The sequence below is a fragment of the Schistocerca nitens genome, chromosome 2 (assembly GCF_023898315.1).
Source record: "Schistocerca nitens isolate TAMUIC-IGC-003100 chromosome 2, iqSchNite1.1, whole genome shotgun sequence".
In the NCBI taxonomy this organism is placed as follows: Eukaryota; Metazoa; Arthropoda; class Insecta; order Orthoptera; family Acrididae; genus Schistocerca; species Schistocerca nitens.
Window position 1 is genome coordinate 247,716,997 of NC_064615.1, and position 26,888 is coordinate 247,743,884.

The window sequence follows — 26,888 nt, forward strand, 5'->3', positions numbered from 1 at the left end:
CAGACTTCAAAAAGAATGTAATAATTCCCATTCCAGAAAAGGCAGGTGCTTTCAGGTGTGAATCTTATCAATCATCATGGCAGCAAAATACTGACATGAATTACGTACAAAAGAATGGAAAAACTGCTAGAAGCTGATCTCGAGAAACAGAAGTTGGCATTCTGGAGAAATGTATAAACACATGAGGCCGTACTCACCCTATGACTTACCTTAGTTGGTAGGCTGAAGAAAGGCAAACCTATGGCCATCCCACTTGTAGATTTGCAGAAAGCTTTCGACAATGTTGACTGGAAGACACTGTTTAAAATTCTGAAAATAGCTGGTGTAAAATACAGGAAGCCAAAAGCTATCTACAATGTGTACACAAACCAGAGTGCAGTTATAAAAGTCAAATAGTACGAAAGGGAAGCAGTAGTCAAGGTTGTAGCCTCTCCCAGATGTTATTCAACCTGTACACAGTGCAAGCAGTAAAGGAAAACAAGGAGAAATCTGGAAATAAAACTAAAGTACAGGGAGAAGAAACAAAAATTTTGCAGTTTGTTGATGACATTGTAATTCTGTTAGAGTTGGAAAAGGGCCTGTGAGAGAAGTTGAACAGAATGGACAGTATCTTGGAAACAGTTACGATATATCAACAAAAGTAACAGAATGTAGGTGGATTAAAACACATGATGCTGATAGAATTATATCAGGAAATGAGGTACTATAAATAGTATATGAGTTTTATTATCGGGGCAGCAAAATAGCTGACGAAGTAAGAGAGACAATGCCAAGTGGTGTACCGCAGCCCCATGCCAAGCCGACAAATGTGAAACAGGAAACAAGTAGCGAAACCATCTCACATCTAACAAGCTGCACACCCAAAGAATTCCACTGATCTGAAACAGTGAGGGATTGACCTACAGGAGTCTCTCTGCTAAAGACGAAGCTTCACTGCTGCATCCACACCAGATGACTTAAATAACAAGGGAACTAAACCTACTGTTACCAAGGAACGTAGTGTGGCACAACAAAAGAAAAAAATGTGGAGGATTGCACATCTAGCAGCAGAATATAAGACTCCTAAAAACAAAGAAAACTGCATCTAAGTAACATGAAAAACAAAGAACATATTAATGACAGAGCAGAAGAGAACAAGGAAATTTCAGATAGTTTTATGTACAGTCAAGACAAAGAGGATGACAGAAACATCATTTCTCACAGATCAAATAGTAGACAACAAAGTATGGATGACTCAACAATTAACAACTGTCTGTTTTGTTTTGTTTTAGGGCACAAAAACAACTGTGGGTCATACACACCCAAGTCAAAACTACAGAACATGAAGACAGAGAGGAATTAAAAGACGACTACACATCAATCCCAATCAACATAAGAGAAGACAGCTAAAAACAGGGACATGGAGAAGGGGCTATAAAACACACCATACAGAAACGTAGGTCCAAAACTAAAAATTAAACGGCCTTCGCTATATTGTACAATGGATAAAACGTAAAACATAGTCAACAGCCTGTGCATCCTTCAATAAAACAGCTGATAACTCGGATGGAAAACCCAAGCTGGAAAGTAAACGGATAAAAAATGGGCATTCCATCAGGAAATGGCAGACAGTTAAACCTTGCGTGCAATGTGCACAAAGTGGTAGGAGAGTGCCACTTAACAAATGGTGATGGCTAAAAAGGCAGTGCCCTATACACAACCTAGTTAAAATGACCTGCTCCCAGCAGGAGGTCTGAGAAGAGGTCGTTCAAGCCGCTGGGAGAGGCTTAATAATATGGAGCTTATTCCCACAAGGGAGGACCAATGGCAATACCAAAGGGACACCACCTCCTGACAGACGGCAACACAGAGATGATCGGACGGAACATAGAAACTAGTGGACTGAGGTACGAGAACTACAGCCTTGGCAGCAATGTCACCAGCCTCATTTACTGGCAGACTGACATAAACATCATCATGCCTCCATCAAGAGTGAGCAAATGACAGTTTTCCTGGACCCGTTGCACTAAGGGATGGGAGCTGTACAGTGCACAGATGCTTTGAAGGGTGTTGAGAGAGTCTGAGCAGGAGACACAAACGAAAAGCCTGTGTCACCAAATGTACTCCATGGCCTGATACTGGGTGAAGAACTTGGCTGTAAATACTGAGCAATATGCTGAATGCCGATACCGAAAAACATTGGTTCCATTGACGAAGGCACACCCAACACCATGGTCAGTCCGAGAGACATCAGTGTACATAAAGGTACTATCGCGAAGTTCCATGCGAAGGTCGTGAAATTGAAGGCATTAGAGTGAGGATGGAGTACCGTCCTTAGGAAGCGAATGAAGGCCAAGGTGAACATGGGCCGCCGCACGAAGCCAAGGAGGTGAAGGGTTCACATCCACTGGGAAAGTTGCAGGTAGTGTGAAATTAAGCCACCAAAGCAAGTGCCGAAATCGGACTCCAGGAGGTAACAGAGAGGAGGAACGTGCGCCATACTGGCAAACAAAGGAGTCATCAAAGAAGGAGGCATAGGATGGGTGGCCACGCATGGCAGAAAAATGGCATGCACACCTGCTAAGGATAGTCACAGTGGTAGGACAGTGGTAGTTCAGCAGCTTCAGCATGTAGGCTCTCAACCAGGCTGGTGTAAAAGGCACCAGTGGCGAAAAGGATGCTACGATGGTGGATAGTGTTGAGACGGCATAAGAGGGACGTACATGCAGACGAATAAACAAAGCACCCATAGTCTAGTTTCGAACAGACAAGGGACTGGTACAAATGGAGGAGGGTGGTTCCATCTGCACTCCAGGAAGTACCATTCAGGACACGTAGGACACTGAGGGATCGTGTCCGGTGGGCTGCCAGGTAAGACACTTGGGAGGACCAAGAGAGTTTCCTATTGAGTAAGAGCCCAAGGAATTTCATAGTTTCAACAAACGAAAGAGCAACAGGCCCAAGATGTAAATATGGTGGAAGAAACCAATTGTGCCACCAGAAATTCATACAAATGCATTTGTTAGTGGAAAGATGAAAGCCATTGTTGATGCTCCATGAGGAAAGACAATCGAGACATCACCAAAGACACACCTCAATGAGACAGGTCCATGGAGAACTGCAATAGATGGCAAAATCATCAATGAAAAGGGACCCGGAGGTACCTGGCGGAAGACAGGCCATTATAGGGTTAATGGTGATAGTAAAGAGGACGACACTCAGGACGGAACCCTGAGGCAAACCGTTTTCCTGGATAAAGGTGTCCGACAAGGCAGAACCCACACACACTTTCAAACTTGGTCTTTCAAAAATTCCTCAAGGAAACAGTGCAGGCGCCCACGGAAGCCCCACGTGTAAAGAGTACGGAGGATACCAGTTCTCCAGCAGGTGTTGGATTTTCACAGCAAACCATTCATGACATGGGTGGACAAAGTGATGAGTTGGTCAACTGCAGAACGGCACGCTCGAAATCCACACTGTGCAGTGGTTAGTAAATTGCGAGACTTGAGCTACCATACCAGCCAGGAATGAAACACACGTTCCATCACCTTGCAAACACAGAAGGTGAGAGAAATGGGGTGATAGCTAACAGGAAGGTGTTTGTCCCTACCGGACTTAAGTGTGGGTATGACAGCTGCTCCACACTAGTGGCTGGGAAACATACCCTCTGGCCAGGTGCGGTTGTATGTATTAAGTCGAAAGTGATTGCCTGCAAGAGAAAGGTGCTGCCACATCTGAATGTTGACAGCTTCTGGCCCTGGGGCAGAGGATCGGGAAGAATTGAGAGCATGATCTAGCTCCCTCATATTAAATGCAGCATTGTAACACTCACGATTCTGAGAAGAGAAGGGTATCACCCGAGCCTCCTCCGCTCGTTTCCGATGGAGGAAGGCAGGGTGGTAGTGGGAAGAGCTCGAAATTTCCGCATAATGGCGGTCCAAGGTGTTGGAGATAGCAACAGGGTCCACAATGACATCATCTGCTACTGTCACGCCAGAGATTGGGAAATGGAACTTGGTCCCAGAGAGCCATTGGAGGTTGGTCCACATGACAGAGGAAGGGGTGGAACTATTAAAGGAACTAGTGAATGAAATCCAGCTGGCTTTTTTCCTATCCCAAAGAACCCGTTGACTCTGTGCACGCATCTGTTTATAATGAATGCAGTTTGCCATCAGGGGATGACGGTTAAAAACACGGAGAGCACGTCTCTGCGCGCGAATTGTGTCGCAGCATGCCTCAGTCCACCAAGCAACTGGGACACAGCATGGTAAAGAGGAATTGCAAGGAATGGAACGTTCTGCAGCGGTCAGGATAACGTTTGTAAGATATTCCATTTGGTCATCACAACTGGGGAAATCTTGTTCTTCGAAGGTCACCAGGGAGGAGTAAAGCCACCAATCAGCCTTCATAAGCTGCCATTTGGGTGTGCACACAGGTGGGGTGGGAGTCAGCAAACGAACAGCACATGGGAAATACACGAGTAAGTGACAGAAAGAATGGACCACTCGAGACACTGGGCAAGCTGGGCTGTGCAGGATAGATCCAAATGGGAATAGGTGTGTGAGGAGTCAAAAAGGAATGTGAGTGCTCCTCTGTTAGGGCAGAAGAAGTTAAGCCTAAGTTGATTACGAAGGGCAGCCAAGAGGGCACCTCTCTGAAAGGTTCTGGGAGAACCCCAAAGGGGACAATGCGCATTCAAGTCACTGAGTAGCAGAAATGGGAGAGGTAGCTGGCCAATAAGCTGGAAGAAGTCTGCCCTGGTGTCATCAAATGATGGAGGGCTATAAATAGTACATAGGGAAAAAGTCAGGTGAGGAAGGAAAAGGTGAACCGCAACAGCTTGAAGACTGGTATCCAGGGAGATAGGTTGACTATGAACATCATCCCATATGAGCAGCATGACTCCCCCGTGAGATGGAATGCCAACCTTGGGGGGAAGGTTAAAATGGACCAGGAAGAAATGTGAGATCTCAAAGTGGTTGTGAGGACACAATTTTGTTCCCTGAAGGCAGAATACAAGGGGACGCTGCAATTCTAAAAGCAGCTGTAAATCTTCTTTGTGGGATCGAAGGCCGCAAACATTCAATTTGAGGAGAGTCATGATGAGGAAAAAATGAAGGAGTGTCACCTCAGTGGTTGCTGAGTGCCAGCCTGCGAAGACTTGCTGCTACAGTAGACAGAGGCAGGAGGATGCTGCTCCATGAGGTCCACAGAAGCATTGGCTTTCTTGTGCTGTCGGTCTGTGGAGTCCAACGCAGAAAAATGATTGGTGGTGTGCACCAATGACATGGAGGCCCGGCTGGGTGAAGGTATCACGTGGCGACACCATCAAGAGGATCTTTGAGTCGGTGAAGGAGTACACCATTTGCCATTGTTGGACTTCTTTGAGCCCAGTTAGCAGAGGAAGATTCAGGTGTTGACTGGCTAGAGGGATGTTAGAAATCTTCATGGGAGTACTCCTTCTGGCCTTTCTGGCCTACTGGTTGTGTAGCTGGTGGCTTCAAACCTTGAGGTGAGAGTTTGATGGCTCGTTCCACAGCTGGACGAGGGGATGGCGATGCTACCTTGACACAGAGCGATTTCACAACCTAAGAGCTGAGTTTGAGGTCACATGTCTGTGTTGCCATGTCCTTCATGGTGTGAGATGTAGCAAGAACAGAACTATTAGTGCCAGACAATAGAACACAGGGTTTGCGATTAGCCAATAACCTGCGAGCGATTGGATAAGGCATTTTTTCCTTTACTCGGATCTCCTGGACAGCCTGCTCATCCAGATACATGGGACAATCTTGAAGGGAGGCGGCGTGGCTGCCTATGCAGTTGATGCAGCAAGGAGAAGGAGGCGGACAATCACCCTAGTGCACATCCCTACCACAGGTTACACATTTGGCTGGGTGTCAACAAGACGTTCTAGTGTGGTTGAAGGGAAAGGATGACACTGGTAGCAGTGCATCAGATTCAGAATGTATGGTCGGACTGTGATAATTTCATAGCCTATTTTGATCTTGGATGGAAGCACCACTCTATCAAAGGTGAGAGAAAGAGTGTGTGGGCACTATGGAGGAATCTACCTTTTTCATCATCTAATGGGCAGCAATGACACCCTGATCAGAGAGGTATGATTGGATTTTGGCCTCAGTCAGACCATAGAGCAGCCTAGCATAAATAACACCATGGGAAGAATTCAAAGTTCTACAGGCCTTGACATGAACAGGATAGCCTTGGAGAAGCGAGGCTGCAAGCAGATGTTGTGCTTGAGAATCAGAAGTAGTCTCCAAAAGCAAAGTGCCATTACATAAAAGAGAGTAGGATTTGACAGGGCCGGCAATTGCATCAACACCTTTCTGAATAATAAACAGATTTACCGTTGCAAAGGACTGACCATCTTCAGTACGTGAAACCATGATAAACTATGGTGCAGCTGGAAGGGTCTTTGAATTGTTAGTCTCATTTCATAGACGTTGATTGTGAAGATGATTGGCTCATTGTGAGAAAATCCCCCATGATTGCCAGTGTCTCCGATGACAAGCTCCTTCCAACTGGGAGCCCCATGCATAAGCCTTAGGTGATTGTTCACAACTCCGGAACACCTGCCAGAGGAACCAATCAGCAGTTTGGGAAGGTAGCAGCTCAGGCAATCACCCCTCCCTGGGCCTGCCCTGTACCAGGTAGTACATGTGATTCCTAACTGTCGACCCGGGGGCTGAGAATTACGTGTTACCCAATCACCTGTTACTTGTCAGACACATGGGCCGGTCTTCAGGAGCGCACAGGAAGGAAGAAGAAAAAGGGGAACCTCAAATGCTGAAGCAGAGGAAGGATAGTTCTAAATGAAAGAAAGGCATAAGGCACGAAAAACAGTGGTGAAGAGTGTTCTTATGTCAACGACGGACAATACGGAACATTCCCAATAACACACCAAGCATGATCCTCAAGGGAGGGGAAAAATAATAGCAAGAGGAAAGACATGCACCATGGAAGGGAAAAGATGCTGCACAGTCTGGGGCTCTGTGGTAGCCAAGCACGAACCCTCCAAAGAATGGCAAGCACCCTGGGGGGTGGGGGGACAGTTAACAATGATGGGCTGCGAAGATTATATGGAGAAGAGCAAAAAAAGAACACTTCAGATAAAATTGACTGGGCAACTGAAATGTAAGAAATGGAACATTATGTGACAACGGCTGATTCAAATAATGATTGAGAATAGAAATGATGGTGAGTGACCCCTTGTACTGCACTCAGATTCACTGTAATAAATTGCAATGGAAAATCTGTGTCAAAATTATTATATAAAGAAGACTTAATGTTAAATCAGTGTTCATGTCTAACAGTTTTCTTTTTCACATTAACTGGAAAGACTGTTACAAACAACAACACAACTGTATAACATAATGACCACAAATAACAACAGGTTTTGGAGTTTTCTAAAATTAGGTACCTTGAAAGACTTCGACAATGCTGATACCTATGTAGCCTACTGCAGGAAGTAATGATACACAGATTTAATTTTTCCAGGTTTTATTGAAATTTTATATGCGGTTTTTGAAAATGAGTGTGGGACTGCAGTTTCAGTGAAAGACAGCATACCTGTAGAGAATCTGTGTGTTTTACAATCCATCTCTTAAAAGACAACCTGGAAAATCTTTTGATTGCAGAGTAGTGGAACTGTGTACTACAAGCAAAAGAGCAAATCCTAACTTTAATTTTTTACAAGAATTATGTGACTTTATAAGGAACATAAATCTAGAAGATACTTGGGAAGTGCTGTACACTACAACAGTTAAATTTAGATACATGACAAGTCTTGCAGCAAGCAGAATTGATTTTTGTGTATCAGAATGCCTTACACAGTAAGTGTCTTCAAAAGACACAAAACCAACCAGTTTTTCAACCACTGTGGAGTATGTTGTAGCATCAACCTAGCCAAGCAAAAAACTTTCTGTGCCCAAGCGAGGGCACTGGAAATTGAATGTAAGTGTCCTTGACAATAGGGTTTTCGATGAATCCATAGGAATGACTTGGAACAAGTGTCTTGGATCAAGAACAATATACAGCCCAACATCGAATGGTGGACTACACTCTCAAAACAGAAACTATGGATGACAATGATTAAATATGGAAAATAAAAAGCCAGACTTATGAAGAACATCACAGAATTTTATTACTTTTATTTGAGAGAACTCTATGTTCAACCCGTTTTGTCTAGTCAGCACTTTAGACAAATAAAGGAAATGAAAGAAATTTTAATGAAGTTAAAGAGAAAACTGATCAACAGTTTGAAGATAAAATCCGGGTCACAAAACAAATGTAGAAGAAAAAACTGCCTCCTTGTATTATTTCATATGGCAAACGAAGAACAGAAGGAAGACATTTACGAATGAACTGTGAACCGCAAACAAGGAAATTCTTCTGGAACAGAAAGAAAGAATTAAAGACATTATCCAGTTTTTTTAAGGACTTATATATTGCAGTTGAATATAATGAGCAATTTGCAGAAATATGTCTCAAAGGTACTGACACTGTAACCACAGAAAAACAACAGAGAGATAATGACAACATATTCCACTGTGAACCTTCTAGATGTCATTAAAACCTCCACATTGAACAAGACAACATGGCCAGATGGACTACCTGTTGAATTTTGCAAAAGGTTTTGAAATATCATCAGCAATAAGTTTTCTGATGTAAAAAATGAAGTAACCAATGGTATCTCCTTACCTCCAGAATTTAAAGAAGATTTCATGGTGTTGGTGTGAAGAACAGATGAAATAAGTAAATTGTGATATACTTTTGTTAAACTGTGATTACAAAATTACTACATGTGCAATGAAAGTCCACTTGACTACAATACTGCAATGAGTGATAGGAAATGACCAAACAAAAACGTAATTCGGACATTGTGGAAGATTACAAATTCTATATTGTGACATTTCTATAAAAAATTCAACAAAAAACCACAGGAAAGAATTTGGTGACATGTTACAAATAGTATTTTGCAAGGAAGGAATAGGATGATGTTTTGTATGAATCACTGTAGTACAAAAACTTGCAGTCCAAAAGCATGAACAATGTGTATAATCAGTGTAACGTTTTAGCAATGTGGCAGATGCTATTCATGATACAGACTTTCAAAAGAAAGTAAAAATTTCCATACTTTTATTGCTTTAATTAATTTATTTTTCATTCTCCACAAATTTTCCTTTTATTCGAATATGAAGAACTTCCAATAGCTTTAAAACAACTAGCTGCTTACGAGGGAAGACAATTATTACTTTTCCTCACGAGGAAAACTGTTTTGAGTTTATTTTCCTACTTGTAATATGTGTCTTCCTGATTTATTACCTTTAAATTACTTTCTGTTTCATTTTACTATGATGAACTGGTAAGGAAAATCCAGATGGCATTCCAGGACTGTACTGGCTATGTGCAAATGGGAGAGGGACAATCATCATGGTTTCGTACCAAGAGTGGAGTCCAGCAAGGCAGTGCACTGTCCCCACTAATTTTCACCACCGTTATGGATGATTTAATAAAGATGACATCATAATCTGAGTTGAAACAGAAGAAGTTCAGATCAAATTAAACATACGGAAATCCAAGTTCCACAAGTACAACCTCCACATCAGTAAGACCAAGACAGTGGTGATGGTAGTCAGCAGAGGTGGCCGCTCTGCAAGTATGAAACTAGGTGACCACCAGCTGGAGTGAGCAGACAGTTTTCTACACATTGGAAGTATAATCTCCAGGAATAATTTGATTAGACAGGAGCGCTAAAGAGTGCTGAATTCTATTGGCAAATGAGAACATTTTCATTAGATGACAAGATTCCAGAAAAAGCAAAATTAGTGATGTTCAGTAGCTACTTCGTACCAATATTGACCCACGGTATTGAAGCCTGCATCATCAAAAAGAGAGAATCGTTGAGGCTCCATCAGTCAGAAATGAAACTCCTCAGATCCACTTTCCAGAAGTTTAAGGTAAGTTAAGGAATGAGGAGGCGAGGAAGAAAGCTGGAATGAAGACATCTCTTTTAGACAGAATCAGCACAGCCAGACTACAGTACTATGGGCACCTAAGGTGGTTGGGGGACTACAAGAACAGCCCGAATCAATTTTGAAAGAGAGGTGAAAGGAAAATGCTTCAAAGGAAAGACCCAGAACCCATTGGCTGGATATGAACAAGGGAGACCTCACTGCAAGAGGAAGGACAATGGATGACATACTCCATGACAGACTGCACATGGACAGAAGAAAGTGGAAGAGGGTCATGAACAGTATCTGATAAACTGGAACCATACAATAGTGATGATAATGATGACAGTGAAGATGATGTACTATGAACAGTTTTTATCTGGAATTAAAATTGTTGATTGAAAACTATTTTGTAAACAAAATGAAGCGTCAATAAATTGTTTATTAAAAAAGAAAGAAAAATAAGTAACTACCTTTGATTAAGATCATGTGCAGTAGCGATAGCAAAAATGTAAAATCTCTATCTCTCTGCTGTATCAAAATGTAATCCCTGAAAGATCAAAATTGTGTTTCATATTGGGACAAAAATTCAGTCAGCAGACTTCTCAGAATGGACCTGCTACATCTACATGAGAGCTCTGCAATACCCTTCAGTGCCTGGCAGTGTGTTCCTGAAACCACCTCCAGACTGTTTTTCTGCTGTTAGACTCTCAAAAACAATGTGCAGGAAAAATAAACACTTATATCTTTCTGTGCGAGCTCTGATTTCTCTTATTTTATTATGATGATCTATTCTCCCTATGTAGATGGTTGTCAACAAAATGTTTTTGCAGTGAGAGGAGAAAGTTTGTGATTGAAATTTCATGAAGAGATCTCACCGCTCCGAAAAAGACTTTGTTTGAATGGTTGCCACCCCAACTAGGGTCATATCCGTGACGTACTTTCCCGTTTCCCGATAATACCTTTCTTTGAAATTTTTGTATGTCATCCACCTAAAACCTATCTGTTAAGGATCACATACCATGCAAGAATTATCCCCAGAGAGGATGGACAAGCATAGTGTAGACAGTTTCTTCAACATACCTGTTGCCTCTTCTAAGTGTTCTGCCAATAAAACATAGTCTTTGGTTTGGTTTACCCACAACACTATCTATGTAACCATTCCAATTTAAGTTGCTTGTAATCATAATCATTAGGTATTTAGTTGAACTGACGGCCTTTAGATTAGTGTGATTTATCGTGTAACTAAAATTTAATGGATTCCTTTTATCGCCATACTCATATGGACGACCTAGCACTTTTCATTATTTAGTGTCAACTGCCACTCTTTGAAAAATGACTTTGTAATTGATCTTGATCTATTGACAATTTTACTAAGACGATAAACGATGGCATTACCTGCAAACAATCTAAGAGGAGTACTCAGGTTGTCTCCTAAATCATTTATACATATTAGGAATAGCACAGGGCCTGTAACATTTCATTGGGGAGTGATAGCAGCTATATCCCTAAAGGGTCCAATTATGTGTATAACACTGGAGGTCCCACTACCAGTAATCCTTTGTGAATGCCTGGATCTTTCAGGCTGAGCAGCTTCCTCTGAAACAGTACAAGTGACTGCATCCGGCTCAGGACCTTTGTCAGCCACAGAGAGTGCCTGAAACCTGTTTGTCAGGCAAACCAGGGAGACCTTTAGATCAGCCTCCTGGGAAGTTTTTTGCTGCCTGCCACACCTTGAAATGACCTCCCACTTGACCACAGGTGAAGGAGAACCTCAATGATGGCAGTAACCAGAGCAGCCACAGCAGTGGACCGATCAGGAGACCAGTGAAATCTTCACATCTGCTCTCCCTCAGCAATGCTCACAGGCTTCAAGCTGTGTAACACAGGCTAGTACCACTTGGAGCTGTGAGCGAACGGTCACCAACTCAGCTTGCATCCAAGCACAGCAATCACTGTCCCTACCCATACTAAAGACATCTCTTTCTCTCACAGGGACATTATTCCAGAAAATCTTTGGCTAGTTAAGGAGTAGTTCATTTTGATTATCAGTGTTTCGCTGTTTCAACCATTATAAAAGGTTTATAACACAATCACTGATAAAAATACTTAAGTGGTATTAAAAATACTTAAGTGGTATCAATCACAATACAAAAATTGTTGTAAGTATTGTAAAAGGTGTATGTATTTCATCTGACTCACCAAATACGTCCATCAACTTATCCATGATGGAGATACAGTTTTGATATACATGAACAAAATATACCTGTAAAACAAGAAGCTAAATGTAACAAGCGAATTTCAATTGCAAGGAAAATAAAATTAATAAAGCAATTAATTAAAAGAGGAAAAAACGTTCACATCAAAAAGTTTTGCAATATGCTGTATTATGCCCAGTGATCGAATTCTTGCCTCATGTCACAGTTATTTTGTTAAAAAATATGGAAAATTTTGATGTTGATTTCAAACTGCGATATTTGAATCGGTTATAATAATTTTCTGTTAAATTCAGCAATAATAGTAGTAATGATAATAATGGGCGGACAATCACCACAGTTATAATCTTAAAACTATAGTCACCATTGTGCACCTCACAGAAATCTTTTGAAGTGTAAACTATGAAATGTAACAAGCAGTTGCATAGTTCAATTTTATAATGGCAAGGACTATGAACACAACTGTAATTAATTAAGCATTTTGAGTCTATTTGATTGGTTTGGATTTCTGATCCTTGTTAGCCTCTAATTTGTGTTGTCCATATTTGCCATACCTCTGACGAGTTTCTTTCTGTAAAATATTGTGTAATGTTGCCCCAGACAATGGTCAGACAGATAACTGTGTGCCACCAGTTGCTGAGATTATCAGCAGAGTGGAACTGGCAGTGAGACTCTCTTTTATTTATAAGTACTACACATACGACATTCTAGATCAAATTCAAATCTACACCAGTTGGCCATCTAGACATCCTTATTCCTTGCATGTACAGCGATACATAACTAAAATTTGTCAGACTGCTTGGCAAGTGACTGTTGATGTAGACAGTGTTTCTTGCATGCATCTTATTTCCTGTTGTCTAGTTCTTTACGTAGACAACACGCTACTTCATGGTTGGTTAAAAAACTGCCAAAGCATTCTCTGGCGCAAGTCTGCAGTTAACGACTTCACATCACAATGAATATTTAGTAATTAAGCAGTGAAAATTGGCAGTTTTGCTTGTCACTATTTGGTGCTACCTGTATGGTGCTGTTGTCAGAGATTTATCAGAAGTCACTGAATACTTTGTGGTCACATTCAAAATTGTTCTGTGCCGAAGTGTCATCATTAAAGAAAAGACTACACGACGAATTTGTGCAACCGAAGTGTCATCATTAAAGAAAAGACTACACGACGAATTTTGTGCAATCATACACCCGGATTCTTTCTAAACTCTAATTAAATAATTCTTACGTGCCATACGAAGACAAAAAGGCTCAAAACTAGCATGGTTTGATAACCACCGAATGATGTTTGGTAGAAACACATTGTTTTTATAAAATAGTACAAGCGATGCTAGGCCGGGTTCTGTTTTCGGTCTACGAATAAATCCTAATGGCATGAAAAAGGCAGCAATTGTCCAAATATCAACTCGTGCATTAGTACCGAATTACCTTTGATACTGTTACGAGCAGAAACTCGTGGCCTAATTTTTTAATTACGAACGTGAAAGGGAATAAAACATTCATCCAAAACAGTGCTGCAATATGGTTATTACTGATTTTGTAGCTATTATTTTTTCTAAGTGTTGCCATTCCCGTTAGACAATCACACAATGACTGGTGAACACAGGAAAATAGGGCTAAAACAAACATAACCAAGTTGACAAATTATATTGCTAACCTTTAATTACACTTACAAAATTAAAAATTACAGTACACTTCTCAAAAAAGAGTAACATAACAGGTTCCCAAAATATTAGGCGATGATTTTGATAATAAGCGCAATATATAACAATGACATGCACAAAATTCTAACATGACTACAACAGATAAAATTGAGTTTCGCGCGTACAATCCATATATCAAATCACAGATCCACATTACAAGATCCCAAAGATGAACATAAACGAAGCACACCTCCTACAAAGACATCCATGTATGAAGACAATTACCACATTCTATTGCTATATCATTACGTGATTGTAAACCATGGAGGTAGTAAGAAGGGAGTCACAATTACGTCACTAAGGCCGGTATTACACTATCAAATTTCTTTTTCCAATATCTTTGTCAAAGAAATTTGATGGTGTAAAGGTACGTTTACACTGGGATACATGTATCGCAACATGTATGAGCGACATGTCAATTTGACATGTCGCGATACATCACCTCATACAAAAATTCACGGAACTTGTATGCGGACACTCGAGCTCATACATGTCGCGTATACATTTTGTATATCGCTTTTTGGCCATATACGCGACATGTATGAGCGACGTTTGAAGAACTCGCGCATGCGCAGTACTATCATTTCCTGTCGTCTTGTCGACTGCCGCTCATTTCGACGATTAGCGCATGCGTAGTACCAGGCTCTTTGGCGGCTGTTTGAGTTTTGAAGGTGCCGACTGTCGTTTCGACGTTAATGTATCTGCATAGAATATCAAAAAGTGCCATATGCAACATTATTCTTCATGTTTGCGAGGCCATTGTGCAAGTTTTATCCCAAGAAGTGAAGGTAAAAGTTTTATATATATATATCAGAGTATGTGATACATTATACAATTTTTTCATGCATCTGGCACGTATATCAATGTTTTGCTATTATTCCGGCGGTCTCGCGTGATAATGTTGACAACGGACGCCGACAATCGTGTGTGAGACGTTGGCATTAGCAATCGCGCGACAATGCAAATGTTTTGTCATGAAATCTTCGTTTTACGAGGAATCCCCAGTGGCTAAAAAACGGAGTGGTACTGCCAACTGATCCTCTGGTGGAATCGCTTCCCGAAAGTTTGTGTTGGTTTTGGACACAAGAGGAGCCACAAGTGATAACAAACCGCGGAAATCCTCCATACTCATCCTAACATAATTTCTAAAATATGCGCCATCCTCTAGCGTTAATTCGCGAGAAACTCTCTGTGCCACCATCTACGCTTCCTCCGCCTTTTCTTCCTATCATCTTCCAAAAGAGCAAATGTATCAGCACATAAAAATGTGAAATCTTCCAAATCGTCGTCGGAAGCTACCGCACAGTGATACATATCAACCAGTGTAAACGCATGCTCATACATGTATGAGGTTGATACTTGTCAACTCATACAAGTCGCGATACATGTCGCAAAGGCGCATATACATGTATCTCATAAATGTGCCGATACAAATCGCAGTGTAAACGCACCTTAATAGGGAACTTTGTCAAATATCGTCAAATATTTGATCCAATCTAGGGCCTCACTGTAGATTTGATCAAAGAAGTCGCTTGTCTTCTGTTCACTGCAATGCGATATGTTCCCACGTGGAGCGCTAGCATCGCTGCAGCGTTCTGTCATCTGTAGTGTGTTTGTAAACATGGTCCGAAAATACAATTGGTGTGTGGCGTCTACCACAAAATTAATAGAGATGTATGAAGCTGATGAGGCGCTTTATAATGTGAGGCACCCTGAATATAAAAATAGATTACGAAGATTGGAGAGCTACAAAAATATTATTAGCCGTGACATGTAGCCGGGTCTAGTCAGGGGATACAACCCGTCGGCTTTGACCATAGAGTAAATATCTGTCACTGCGGAAGACTTGAGCACAGTGCGACGTATTGAGGTGCAGTGCGAACTGAGTCCCGATGCGACGTGCTGTGACAGCTCGGTCGCCGGCGGTGGCGCATGTGCACGCTACCCATAGAGTAAATATCTCTGGAGTGAGCATTCACATGCGCAGAACAGATTTTGTGTTGTCAACAGACATTGCCGGCCTGGTCACGTGATCTCGGGACGTCGTGTGTGTGTCCGTATAGCGCCCTGTATATTTCGAATGTCACTACATCCCTAGTACAGACGGATTCTTTTCGTACGCCTCGTGGATTATTTATATATGTTGCGCTGCCATTTTAACAGTATCCATTTGATAGCGGCAATTAACCTGCTATGTAACTCTTAAGGACAAGTGATATTGCATTCTGCTTCTTTGCGATAGGTGTCACAGTTCAGTGATTTTTGGTAGTTTTCGGTATGATACGGCACTTTATAGTATTACAGAGCCTGACGGACATTTTTGCAGTTATAGTATTGCAATACGACTTGACAGTACGCTAGTACTTTTGCAAGTGTCCGAAAAATACCGAATTTGCCACACATTAGCGATTATATCCCTGCTAATTCGTTCCTTTTTTTCTGCTATTTCTGCGTATTTATTTTCTAGTTTTTGCGACCTAAAGCACAATTTTTCTTACTGGTGACAATTTGAAGTGTTTATCTAACGCATTTTACGTACTTGCTCCCAGTTTATTAAATAAATAGTAGACTGAGTAAGAAGGGGGGGGGGAGGCGATGGGAGAAAATAAATGTACTGTAAAGCAAATAAACACAGTAGGTTACGTAACAGTACGGGATACAAGTTCAGCGTATGTCGATTTCTTAGTTTCAACTAGCATTGCTGTCCTGTTGTTCACTTGAACTATGTATCCCCTGCTTCACTAACCGTAAATGAAACACCTGATACAAATTAAAAGCTCATCCGAAGTGTGTTGCTTAAGTACAGAACGAAATACGAGTTTGTCCTAAGTCGATTTCATCGTTTTCACTAGCATTACTGTCCTGTTCTTCAGTAAACCCTAAGTGGAATACAGGATACAAATTGTAGATGTGTTGTTTATTTAGTCTCCGCTATTACTAACAGTCTTTTCTTACGTACATATCAGTACTACTGATGACAGAAGGACCTACGTATGTAATATATGTATACCAGACTTCCGTTGACTATATATGTACACTGGTAACGAAAAGGTGGAAATAGACGTATGCTACATTCGCAACCTGTACCTCAATTGAACTACACGGGGACAAGAAGACAACACATGTACAATTTGTATCCCGTACTTCACTATGGGGTACAGTTTCCTTGTTACCTTGGACGCTAATAGTATCCCATTCGTTACTTGAGCTATATAGCTACACGCAACATTTGTATCTTGCTCGCCAATTGACATATATAGTGTCAGTTAAAGGCGAAGTGAAGGATGGGATACAAAGGACGTGATTGAAATTTTAGTTGTGCTAGGGGTTTCGCCTGTAATATAGCATATACACATTCGAAAATGTCGTACTGATACTAGTGCCGGGAAACGAAAGAAGATCGACAGCTGAAAAATTTCTATTACATACTTCTCAACACGAAAATAAACATATTGGTCGAATAAAACAGTGAAATATGTCAAAATAGTGAAATACAGTGAAAGAAGCAAATGGAAAAGTGAACTTACCACACGGAAATATCGAGGAATAACCGAAGCTCGGCCAGACAGACAGTAACGAAAATTACATTCCCACAAACAGACAAATCCATTCCTATAAACGAAAATAAGACACTAAAAATTGTTCTACAATAACAAACTAATACTCCAAATTACCCCAATATCATTACGAATAATTATTTTCATGTACAATGATAGCGCTTATCCGGAACACACATGGAGGTATAAGGAGGGGAGATGCCATGACGTCACAAACTTGAAGCCGACAGAAACCGAGCTCCGCCATTGCAGTTTGGTCAGAAGACTCGTTTCCGATTGTGCTACTGTCTAGAGCTGCTGAAGGTTTTTTCATTTTAAAATGCCGGTTTGCGTTGTTTACGGGTGTACTAACCGTTGGAATAGTGCTACCAAGTTAAAAGGAATCACGTTCCATGCGTAAGTGGCCCCATTCGTAAAATATTGTCGTTTATATTCGTGAGATGTGCGGCCTTGTTTACGTTTTGTGAAACTATTTTCTTCTTATTTTATTTCAGATTTCCGATCAATGAAGCTCGTAGGGCTCTGTGGGTTCATATGCTTATTTTTCTTGACAAAGCACAAACGATGTTTGTTTTTACAAATGAAATTTTGTATAAGTGTGTAAACGAGTAAGAAATATCATCCGGTATGTAAACTAGCATAGCTTTCAGGTTCTGCTTTCAGTTTACATCGACACAAATACAGTAAAAGGTGATTTGAGTTTGAAAAGAGCTTTGTACACTGTTATTTTTCATAATTCGAAGTTCGTATCCAAAAGAAACACTTAAGTTAACGAGACCAAATCAGTTGTATTGCTGGGGCAAAAACGCATTAAAAAACAAAACGAAAACACCTGAAAAAGCTATTCTGACATTGTGTTATGCATGTAAACATTGTAACACTCATCATCTGAAATTATTTCGCAGACATAACGTTAAATATGAAGAACACGCAATTCTAACAAGAGCTCTGTCACTGTTTTGACCAATCAAACATGGCGGCCCACCGGCTTCAAACAGACGTACAGCAGACGGCCATAGTGCCATCTCCCCTCCTTATACCTCCATGGGAACACAGAACTGTTTTATTATCTATGCCTTGAAGTGAAGACATTACTATCTCTGACTAATGTATGACGTCATTGGTCAAAGCCGACGGGTTGTATCCCTTGCTTCACTAGACACGGCTGACGACGTTAAAAAAAAATTAATGGCCTCCGCACAAGTTACGAGAAAGCAAAAGTACGTATCAGCATATTTCTTCCTTTTTATTAACGCAAGTAAAGTTTACATGACATACAAATGATTAGCATTAATTTGTTCACTGTAGCAACTTGAAGCATACAATAATGTTTACATAACCTACAAGTAGTTTACATTATTTTCATTACTATTATTTGAGATGCATAAAAGCAAAAGTGGAGCCAGTGCACAGGCGGTGTCCACTCCGCAAGTGTACTGGTTCCACATGCTAAAGTTCCTCGACAAGGCCACAGAGGTGGACGAGAGTGTCTAATATTGAGAGCACAGAAAGTGGAGGTGAACATGTTACACCAACATTCGAAGAAATGTTTGAGTTATGTACATTTGTTTACATTTTACATAACTAAATGTGATTATCTCACCAGGGCACTTTCCCAGCGCCATTGTAAAATGTCTTAAAGTATTTTCTAACCGATTAAAATTCTTCTGGGTATTATGCCGCGTCATTACTAAAAACTAAAAATAATAATAAACTAAAACCGATGTTTAGGCCGAATTGCAACGTCTATCCTCAGGGCACGACTGGTTTTGCATTGGGATAGGTGCGTGTATTTATTACAGACTATCGATGTCTGACGTCACTGTTGTAAAACTTACAATTGGTCCTCTAATATGATTGGCTAGTCATGACGTTAGAGAAGATGGAAGGAAAGAGGCTATTCGTGATGTCCATATCGTCAACGATTGGTAGCTGTCCGCCAATCAGCGTTCGTCTTCTGGTCGGCAAGTTTTCCTCCTGGTGTGCGCGGAAGTGGCCTGACAGTTGCTCTACAGCTGTTAGTGCAGATACGTCCACGTCCCGTGTAGCTTCTACCCCGCGACTGCTCGCGGCCCGTTGGACTGGGATGGCCGGCAGCCAGGACACCGGGAGTTTGTAGCTATCTTCTCTGTTGATATTGTCAGGCTGCTTAATAATTTCGATCGCCTCCCGTATTTTGTGTTCTCGCATCCACGATTCTTTCGCCAGTACTCGGGCATCCTGGAACCTGATAGGTCGTCCACAGTCACAGTGGTGTTCCTCTATCGCCGATTTATTATGTTGTTGTAATCGTCGATGTTATCCCAGTCGTTTGCTGATAACGTACCTGACAGCCATAAATAGAAAGGACTGGGATAACACTGACCGAATAACCCACAACCAGGCCTGCATGGAGAAGGCCTTGGTCAGCAGTTGACAGAAAAAGAAATTTGAGGAGCTAATGGGAAACAAACACCACTCACAGCTAAGTTTGGATACAACTCGTACCGTGGTTTACACCGCAACACAGACCATCAGTGAGACAGCGACGTCACTTTTGTCCAAAGGGTTAAACTTTTCAGTTACGTCCACAAAGATTCCCACAGAAGAGATCATTCAGTCTGTGGAGGCGTCACTCCACTAAGTACCACGTGTCGAAGCAGAAAAGATAAGGCAGGAAACTGTAAGAATTTTACAAACAGCAAAACCACCCAGAGCCAATATCACTCATGGAGAAATACAGGCCGTAAAGGAGCTCAGGAATAACAAGGATATTGTGGTCCTACATGCGGACAAAGGAAACGCTACAGTTCTGATGGACACTTCTGAATATGAAAAGAAGATGAACAAACTGCTAAGCGATCACATTTACAGAATACTAAGGAGTGACCCGACGGCGAGGATAGGCAGAAATACGAAGGCCCTCAGAAAGGTCTCGAGAATTAATCCTGACACAGCCAAGAGACTAATCACCAAGGTGCCTGTTCCTCCTAGAATCTACGGAGTACCTAAGCTCCATAAGGAGGGTTATCCGCTGAGGCCCATAGTGAACGGAATAGATTCACCTACGTATTATGTTGCGAAACATCTGGCACCTAAGTTACACCGTCTTGTGGGACAAACAGACTCTTACGTGAAAGACTCTTCCTACTTCATACAACTGATTAGGGAACAGCGAATAAAGCCATCAGACATTATGGTCACTTTTGACATCAAGCCTCTCTTCAATAACGTACCCATTGAGGAGACTATGCACATTCTACAGGATCGGATCCCACCAGATATCTGCGATCTGGTGCGCTTATGCCTGTCATCTATGTACTTCACCTGGCAGGGAAAATATTACTAACAGTTAGATGGAGTGGCTATGGGTTCCCCACTCTCCCCTGTAGCTGCAGACATCTTCATGGAAGCCTTAGAGCAAACAGCCCTAGCTTCTGCTCCGTTACGTCCCACTTGTTGGCTACTGTATGTGGACGACACATTCATTATCTGGCCTCACGGTGAAGCAGAATTGGGAAACTTCCTCCAGCACTTAAATAGCCTGCACAAAAATATAAAGTTCACACATGAGACTGAAAACAATGGTACCTTGCTCTTTCTGGATGTGGAAGTATACAGAGTTGCTGAAGGTAAACTGGGACACAAAATGTACCGGAAACCAACGCACACTAATCGGTACCTGCACGCGGAGAGCCACCAGCACCCAGCTCAAAAGTATTCTGTTCTGCATACGTTAACTGCCCGAGTCTACCGGATAAGCAATGAAAATAATATCAAAGAAGAATTAAAGGAGCTACAACACATGTTTCGTGCCAACGGCTATGATGACAACATCATAAGAAAGGTAGCTAACACCAAAGGGAGTAGAACACGACAAGAAGGCAAAGAAGAGAAGCTTCCACTGGTACACTTACCATATGTAAAAGGCGTCAGTGAACGGCTAGGCAACGTCCTCCACCGACGAAGTTTCAAACCGATTTTTCGAAGCAATCACAGGATCCACCAAGGATATAGTCAACAATCTTAACACTGCAGGTGTTTACGAACTGTGATGTGAGAGCAGAGCTGCCTACATATGAGAAACAGGGAGACCTGTCAGCTTACGAGTAGCAGAACACGAACGCTATGTACGATTACAACAACATAATAAATCGACGATACCGGAACACCACTGTGACTGTGCACAACCTATCAGATTCCAGGAAGTCCGAGTACTGGCGAAAGAATTGTGGATGCGGGAACGCAAAATACAGGAGACGATCGAAATTATTAAGCGGCCTGACAACATCAACAGAGAAGAAGGCTACAAACTCCCGGCATCCTGTCTGCAGGCCATCCCAGTCCAACGGGCCGCGAGATGTTGCGGGGCAGAAGCTACACGGGACACGGATGTATCTGCACAAACAGCTGTAGAGCAACTGTCAGTCCACTTACGCGCACATCAGGAGGAAAACTTGCCGAGCAGAAGACGAACGCTGATTGGCGGACAGCTACCAATCATTGACGACATGGACATCCACAAATAGCCTCTTTCCTTCCATCTTCCCTTACGTCGTGGCTAGCCAATCATATTAGAGGGCCAATTATAAGTTTTACAACAGTGACGTCAGACATCGATAGTCTGTAATAAATACAAGCACCTATCCCCATGCAAAACCAGTCGTGCCCTGAGGAAGGCCATTGCAATTCGGCCGAAACGTCGGTTTTAGTTTATTATTGTTGTTAGTTTTTAGCATTGACGCGGCATAATACCCAGAAGAATTTGAATCACTATGACACCAGCCGAAGAAGCCTACGTTCTTATATTCTCTAACTGCTCTCCCGAGTACTGGATGTCCAGAAGGAGCTTGGCAAGCTGTTGGTTCCATTCGCTGTAGGTCCTCTGTGCTTTGTGTCTCAAGACAAGTGCAGTCTCCTGCTATGGCAGACACTGTTTCCTGACGAATGTACCAGTGTTTTCTTCTCTCAGTTAACAAGTTGTGCAGTGTGCAGGCAGCCAGTGTAATTGTGGTAACATTTTAACATTTTCTGCAGGCAGATTAATGGCAGTAAGAAAAATCCTGAAACGACTTGCAAGAATGTCAAAGCTGCTCTCCACTAATCTTCTTCCTTGTGACAGTCTGTAATTGAAAACCTTTTCTTCCTTTGTGATTCCTTTTAAGGGGTATGGTTTCATAATGTTGTAGCTCAGAGTAAAAGCATGATCTGCCAGTACAACCATTGGAGGTGTAATGTTTGTGTTCCCAAGCTTCCTGCCTTCAGGAATGTTGAGAATAGATCGGTCAATGAGACACTCCTGTGGTTTGCTTTTTGAAAACACTCCAGCATCACCAACACGCCCATTAGTCCCTACATCAACATACAAAAATGTGTAGGAAGCATCTACCATGGCAAAGTGATATCCACTAGCTTGTGGGCATTTAATATGAATATGCTTTCCGTCCATTGCTCCTATAGTGTTATAACAGTTCCACCTCTTCTCGAAATCCTCTGCAATTTGCTCCCACTCTTCTCTGCTTGTGGGTAGCTGTACATAAGATTTTTGTACGTGCAAGGAAGTATGTAACTAATGGCTTTCATCTCTTATTTTATAGCATGAAATGGAGGCTCAACAAGAACCTTCTGTCGCATGCAATGAGCCACAGCCACAGCTCCAGCATCAAGAGCGGCCTTCCACAAAAAGAAGGAAAGGCACAACATATGCTGCATCAGACGTCATTGTGGAGGCCACCAGGACATTGAAGGCTGTGGCTGATATGGCCAGGACTCCGCCCCAACCTGTCCAAGAAGACTGCTACAGTGCCCGTGCCATCCACATCACAGATGAACTGCGTGAGATGGATAATGTGAGTGGTAAGGAATTTACAATGGGCACAATACATGGTTTGCAGCGATATTTGATGGACAGATGGGATGATGGGATTTGCTGCATGTGACAACTCAACAAACACAACCGTCTGCCTCTGGATATATCCAGGTTGCCTTGCAGCAGTCTGGTATAGAAGGTTTTTTTTTGTTTGGTTTTTTGTAGCTCTCCAGTCTTCTTAATCATGTTGTAAAACACATAGTCACCTTCATACATCTCTATTAATTTTGTAGTTTCGGACACCGATTGGTACATGCTGTGTTAATAAAATAAAATAAAAATTATTCTTAATGAACATAAAGCGTATTGAACATTTATTTACCTTCAGTCAGTGGTCCTTTAGTGCTTTATAAATTGCTTCACGTTTCAGGTATTATTTTTTTAATGTCCATTGTGGAATTCAGGTGCTGTACTGTAAGCTAGAGTAACTTTCTCCTGTAGCAAGGAATCGGAGTGTTACAGTGAGCCTCTCTTCTGCAGATATTGCAGTTCTTAAGCTAGTATTGTGCTTTGAGATATGAGGAATCACTTCACTGAGAACATACTGAAATGTATGCTCATCCACTCATAAATAATTGATGTATGACTTGACTTCCTCCACTATAATCTCACGTAACAAGTATTGCTGAATGCTTTTATCGTATCGTTGTGAAACCCATGTCTTCACCCAAGTACGTTTCCTTTTCTTCCCACGCTTCTGTACCACATGTGCACACAGTGCAGTTGTGGTACAAGCAACTGCTGCGGTTAATAACAATTACTAGTTGTCAGCCGTCTTGAACTTTGACGAAAAATATGATGAAGGTGTAATACCCCTTCTAGTGCTACGTCAAAGATCTTTGTCAAATATATTTGACAGAATATTGGATCACATCTTTGATCAAATCTTTGACAAAGAAATTTGGTAGTGTAATACCAGCCTTAGTCCATAGGAGTAACCTGTGCAGAGGTCATTAATTTTCTTTTTAATGTCATCAGCCGTGCACCCAGGCCGTATGTCCTGGCTAATAATATTTTTGTAGCTCTCCAATCTTCATAATCTATATTTATATTCAGGGTGCCTCACACTGTAAAGCGGCTCATCAGCTTCATACATCTCTATTAATTTTGTGGTAGACGCCACACACCAATTGTATTTTCCAGCCATGTTTACAAACACACTACAGATGACAGAATTCTGCAGCAATGCTAGCGCTCCACATGGGAACATATCGCATTGCAGTGAACAGAGGACAAGCGACTTCTTTGATGAAATCTACAGTGAGGCCCTAGGTTTGATCAAATATTTGATGACAATTGACAAAGTTCCTTATTACACCATCAAATTTCTTTGACAAAGATATTGGACAAAGAAATTTGATAGTGTAATAACGGCCTAACTTGAAGCCGACATCTGTCATCTTAAGCTCCCTGTAAACGAGCAAAGGTGTTTGACAAAATCGTTCTTATCTAGCCACGGATTTGCCAAGCAAACGCGTGCACGTTCAAACAATCTTTGTCAGTTTAACCTCAGCTCAAAGCAGACGTTATTCGTGTTCATGGGCAGTTTGAGCGTAGTGAGTACAGCCACAAATACACACACAGCAGTCCTGGCACTGATGAGGCACATTGTTTAAAGAAGAAGAGGAAAACAAGACTCTGGTCCACAGAATGGCTTAAAATGCGAGATTTACCCATGAAAATATGCTAAAGAAATTATGAATCTCAGAATTCGATGACTACATCAATTTTTTTCGAATGGACAATGAAACATTTTAATACTTAATGGACAATGAAACTTTTTCAAAGTTATTAAGTCCCTCTTAAAAGAACAAACTTGCCTGTCAAATTCACTCTTGTCTAGCCACATATCTATGAAACAAGCTCGTACACGTACTAAAAGTAGTATTAGTAGTAGTAGTAGTAATAGTAGTAGGTATTCTGCCTTATGGCAGGTCTTGCCATGGGTTAAGTCTCTTCCATTTTTGTTTGTCCATAGCCAGTCTTTTCATTTCTGAATATTTGTCCCCTTGGATATTGTCCAGCATTTGATATCTTCTTTTTCCTCTTCCCATTTTTTCCCTCCACTATTCCTTTTACTCCTTCCTTCAATAAACAGTCCCTCCTCAAACAATGTCCAATCCAGTTCCGTTTTCTCTTTCTAGGACTTTCAGCATGTTCCTTTCTTCTCCAACCCTTCTTAATACTTCTTCATTCCTTACTCTGTATTCACATTTCATTTTTTCCATTTTTCTGCCGGCCACAGTGGCCGAGCGGTTCTAGGCGCTTCAGTCCTTCGAATCCTGCCTTGGGCATGGATGTGTGTGATGTCCTTGGGTTAGTTAGGTTTAAGTAGTTCTAAAGTCCCATAGAGCTCAAGAGCCATTAGAGCCAGTTTTCTCCATATCCACATCTCTAGTGCCTCCAGTCTTCTTTCATCTACCTTCCTCAATGTCCAGGTCTCTGCACCATATAGTGCAATGCTCCAGATGTAACACTCGGCAAGTCTTTTCCTCGGATCTTTGTTCAGTGGCCCGCAAAGTAATTTCTGTTTCCTGTTGAATCCTACTTTTGCCATTGAAATTCTTTTCCTAATTTCTGTTGAGCAATACATATTATCCATTATTACACTTACCAAGTAACTGAAGTTATTCACTTGCTCTGTTGCCTCTCCCCCTATTTTCATATGGCGTTCTCTCTCCTTTCCTCCAATCACCACGCTTTTCGTTTTCTTCTTGTTAATCTTCATTCTATATTCTTCTAATTTTGTGTTTAGATCATCCTCTTGCCAGTTCAATTTCTTCACTCATCACACCTCCTGTTCTTGTTCTTTCTCTCTGATTCAAATATGAATTTCTAATTAGCTGTCTGTCCCTCAGTCAACTCCATGTTTCCTTAGGATTTCCATCTGTTTGTCCCATCTGACACAGTCAAAAACCTTCTCAGTATCAATGAACACAACGTACACCTTCCTTTTCTTCTCCATGTACCTCTCCCCTATCACTCTAAGTAGCCCCATGGCACCTCTAGTTCCCACTCCTTGCCTGAAACCAAATTGTTCATCTCCTATAACGCAATTCAACTTTGCCTATAGCCTTCTGTTGAGCATCCATAGCAAGACTTTGGCTGCATGCCAAATCAGGCTCATTAATCTATGTTCCTCACACTTTTTGCTGTTCTGTTTCTTTTCTACAGGTATTAAGATACTTTCTGTAAAGTCCTTTGGCCATTGCCCTGTCACGTATATTTGATTACACAATTCAGTCAACACTGTTTTCCCTTCTTTCTCCAATGACATTAACAGTTCTGCAGGAATCTCATCAATTCCCATTGCCTTTCCATTTTTCATCTCTTTCATAGATGCTTTAATATCAATAGTTAGTATTGCATTTCCTTTGTCATCATCTGCAACCTTATCTTCTTCTTCTATCCCAAGCTCTTCTTCACTTGGTCAGCTGTCTGCAGCATATAGCCATTCTAAAGTATATATTCTTCATATCTTTTCATTATTTCTTGGTGTCCACTCACCATTTTACCGTCTGCTGCCTCTACTTCCTTTAGTCCATTGTTTTTTTCCCCTGAATGTCAAATCCATTGCTTCTTTGTACATCAAATCATATTTTCCTTCTTTT

At 41.4% G+C, this 26,888-nt stretch overlaps 2 protein-coding genes across 2 annotated transcripts in view; both read right to left on the reverse strand.

The window, feature by feature from the left end:
• Positions 1-14,231, reverse strand: part of LOC126235965 (Fanconi anemia group A protein-like) — a 236,043-nt gene extending 221,812 nt beyond the window's left edge. The window contains exons 1-2 of the mRNA XM_049944936.1: positions 13,843-14,231; positions 12,153-12,216 (exon numbers count right to left, since the gene is read on the reverse strand). Coding sequence (XP_049800893.1) covers positions 12,153-12,216; positions 13,843-13,884 — 106 coding nt within the window. The 5' untranslated portion in view covers positions 13,885-14,231. The remainder of the gene's footprint in view (positions 1-12,152; positions 12,217-13,842) is intronic.
• An 8,149-nt stretch (positions 14,232-22,380) lies between these two features.
• Positions 22,381-22,857, reverse strand: LOC126234952 (uncharacterized). The gene has a single exon (XM_049943691.1). The coding sequence runs from the start codon at positions 22,855-22,857 to the stop codon at positions 22,381-22,383; it is 477 nt and encodes a 158-aa protein (XP_049799648.1).
• Positions 22,858-26,888: the final 4,031 nt, after the last annotated feature.

What these genes read in the sequence shown, in the direction of transcription:
- LOC126234952 (XM_049943691.1), bottom strand. Translation starts at nt 22,857, where the DNA reads ATGGACGGAAAGCATATTCATATTAAATGCCCACAAGCTAGTGGATAT.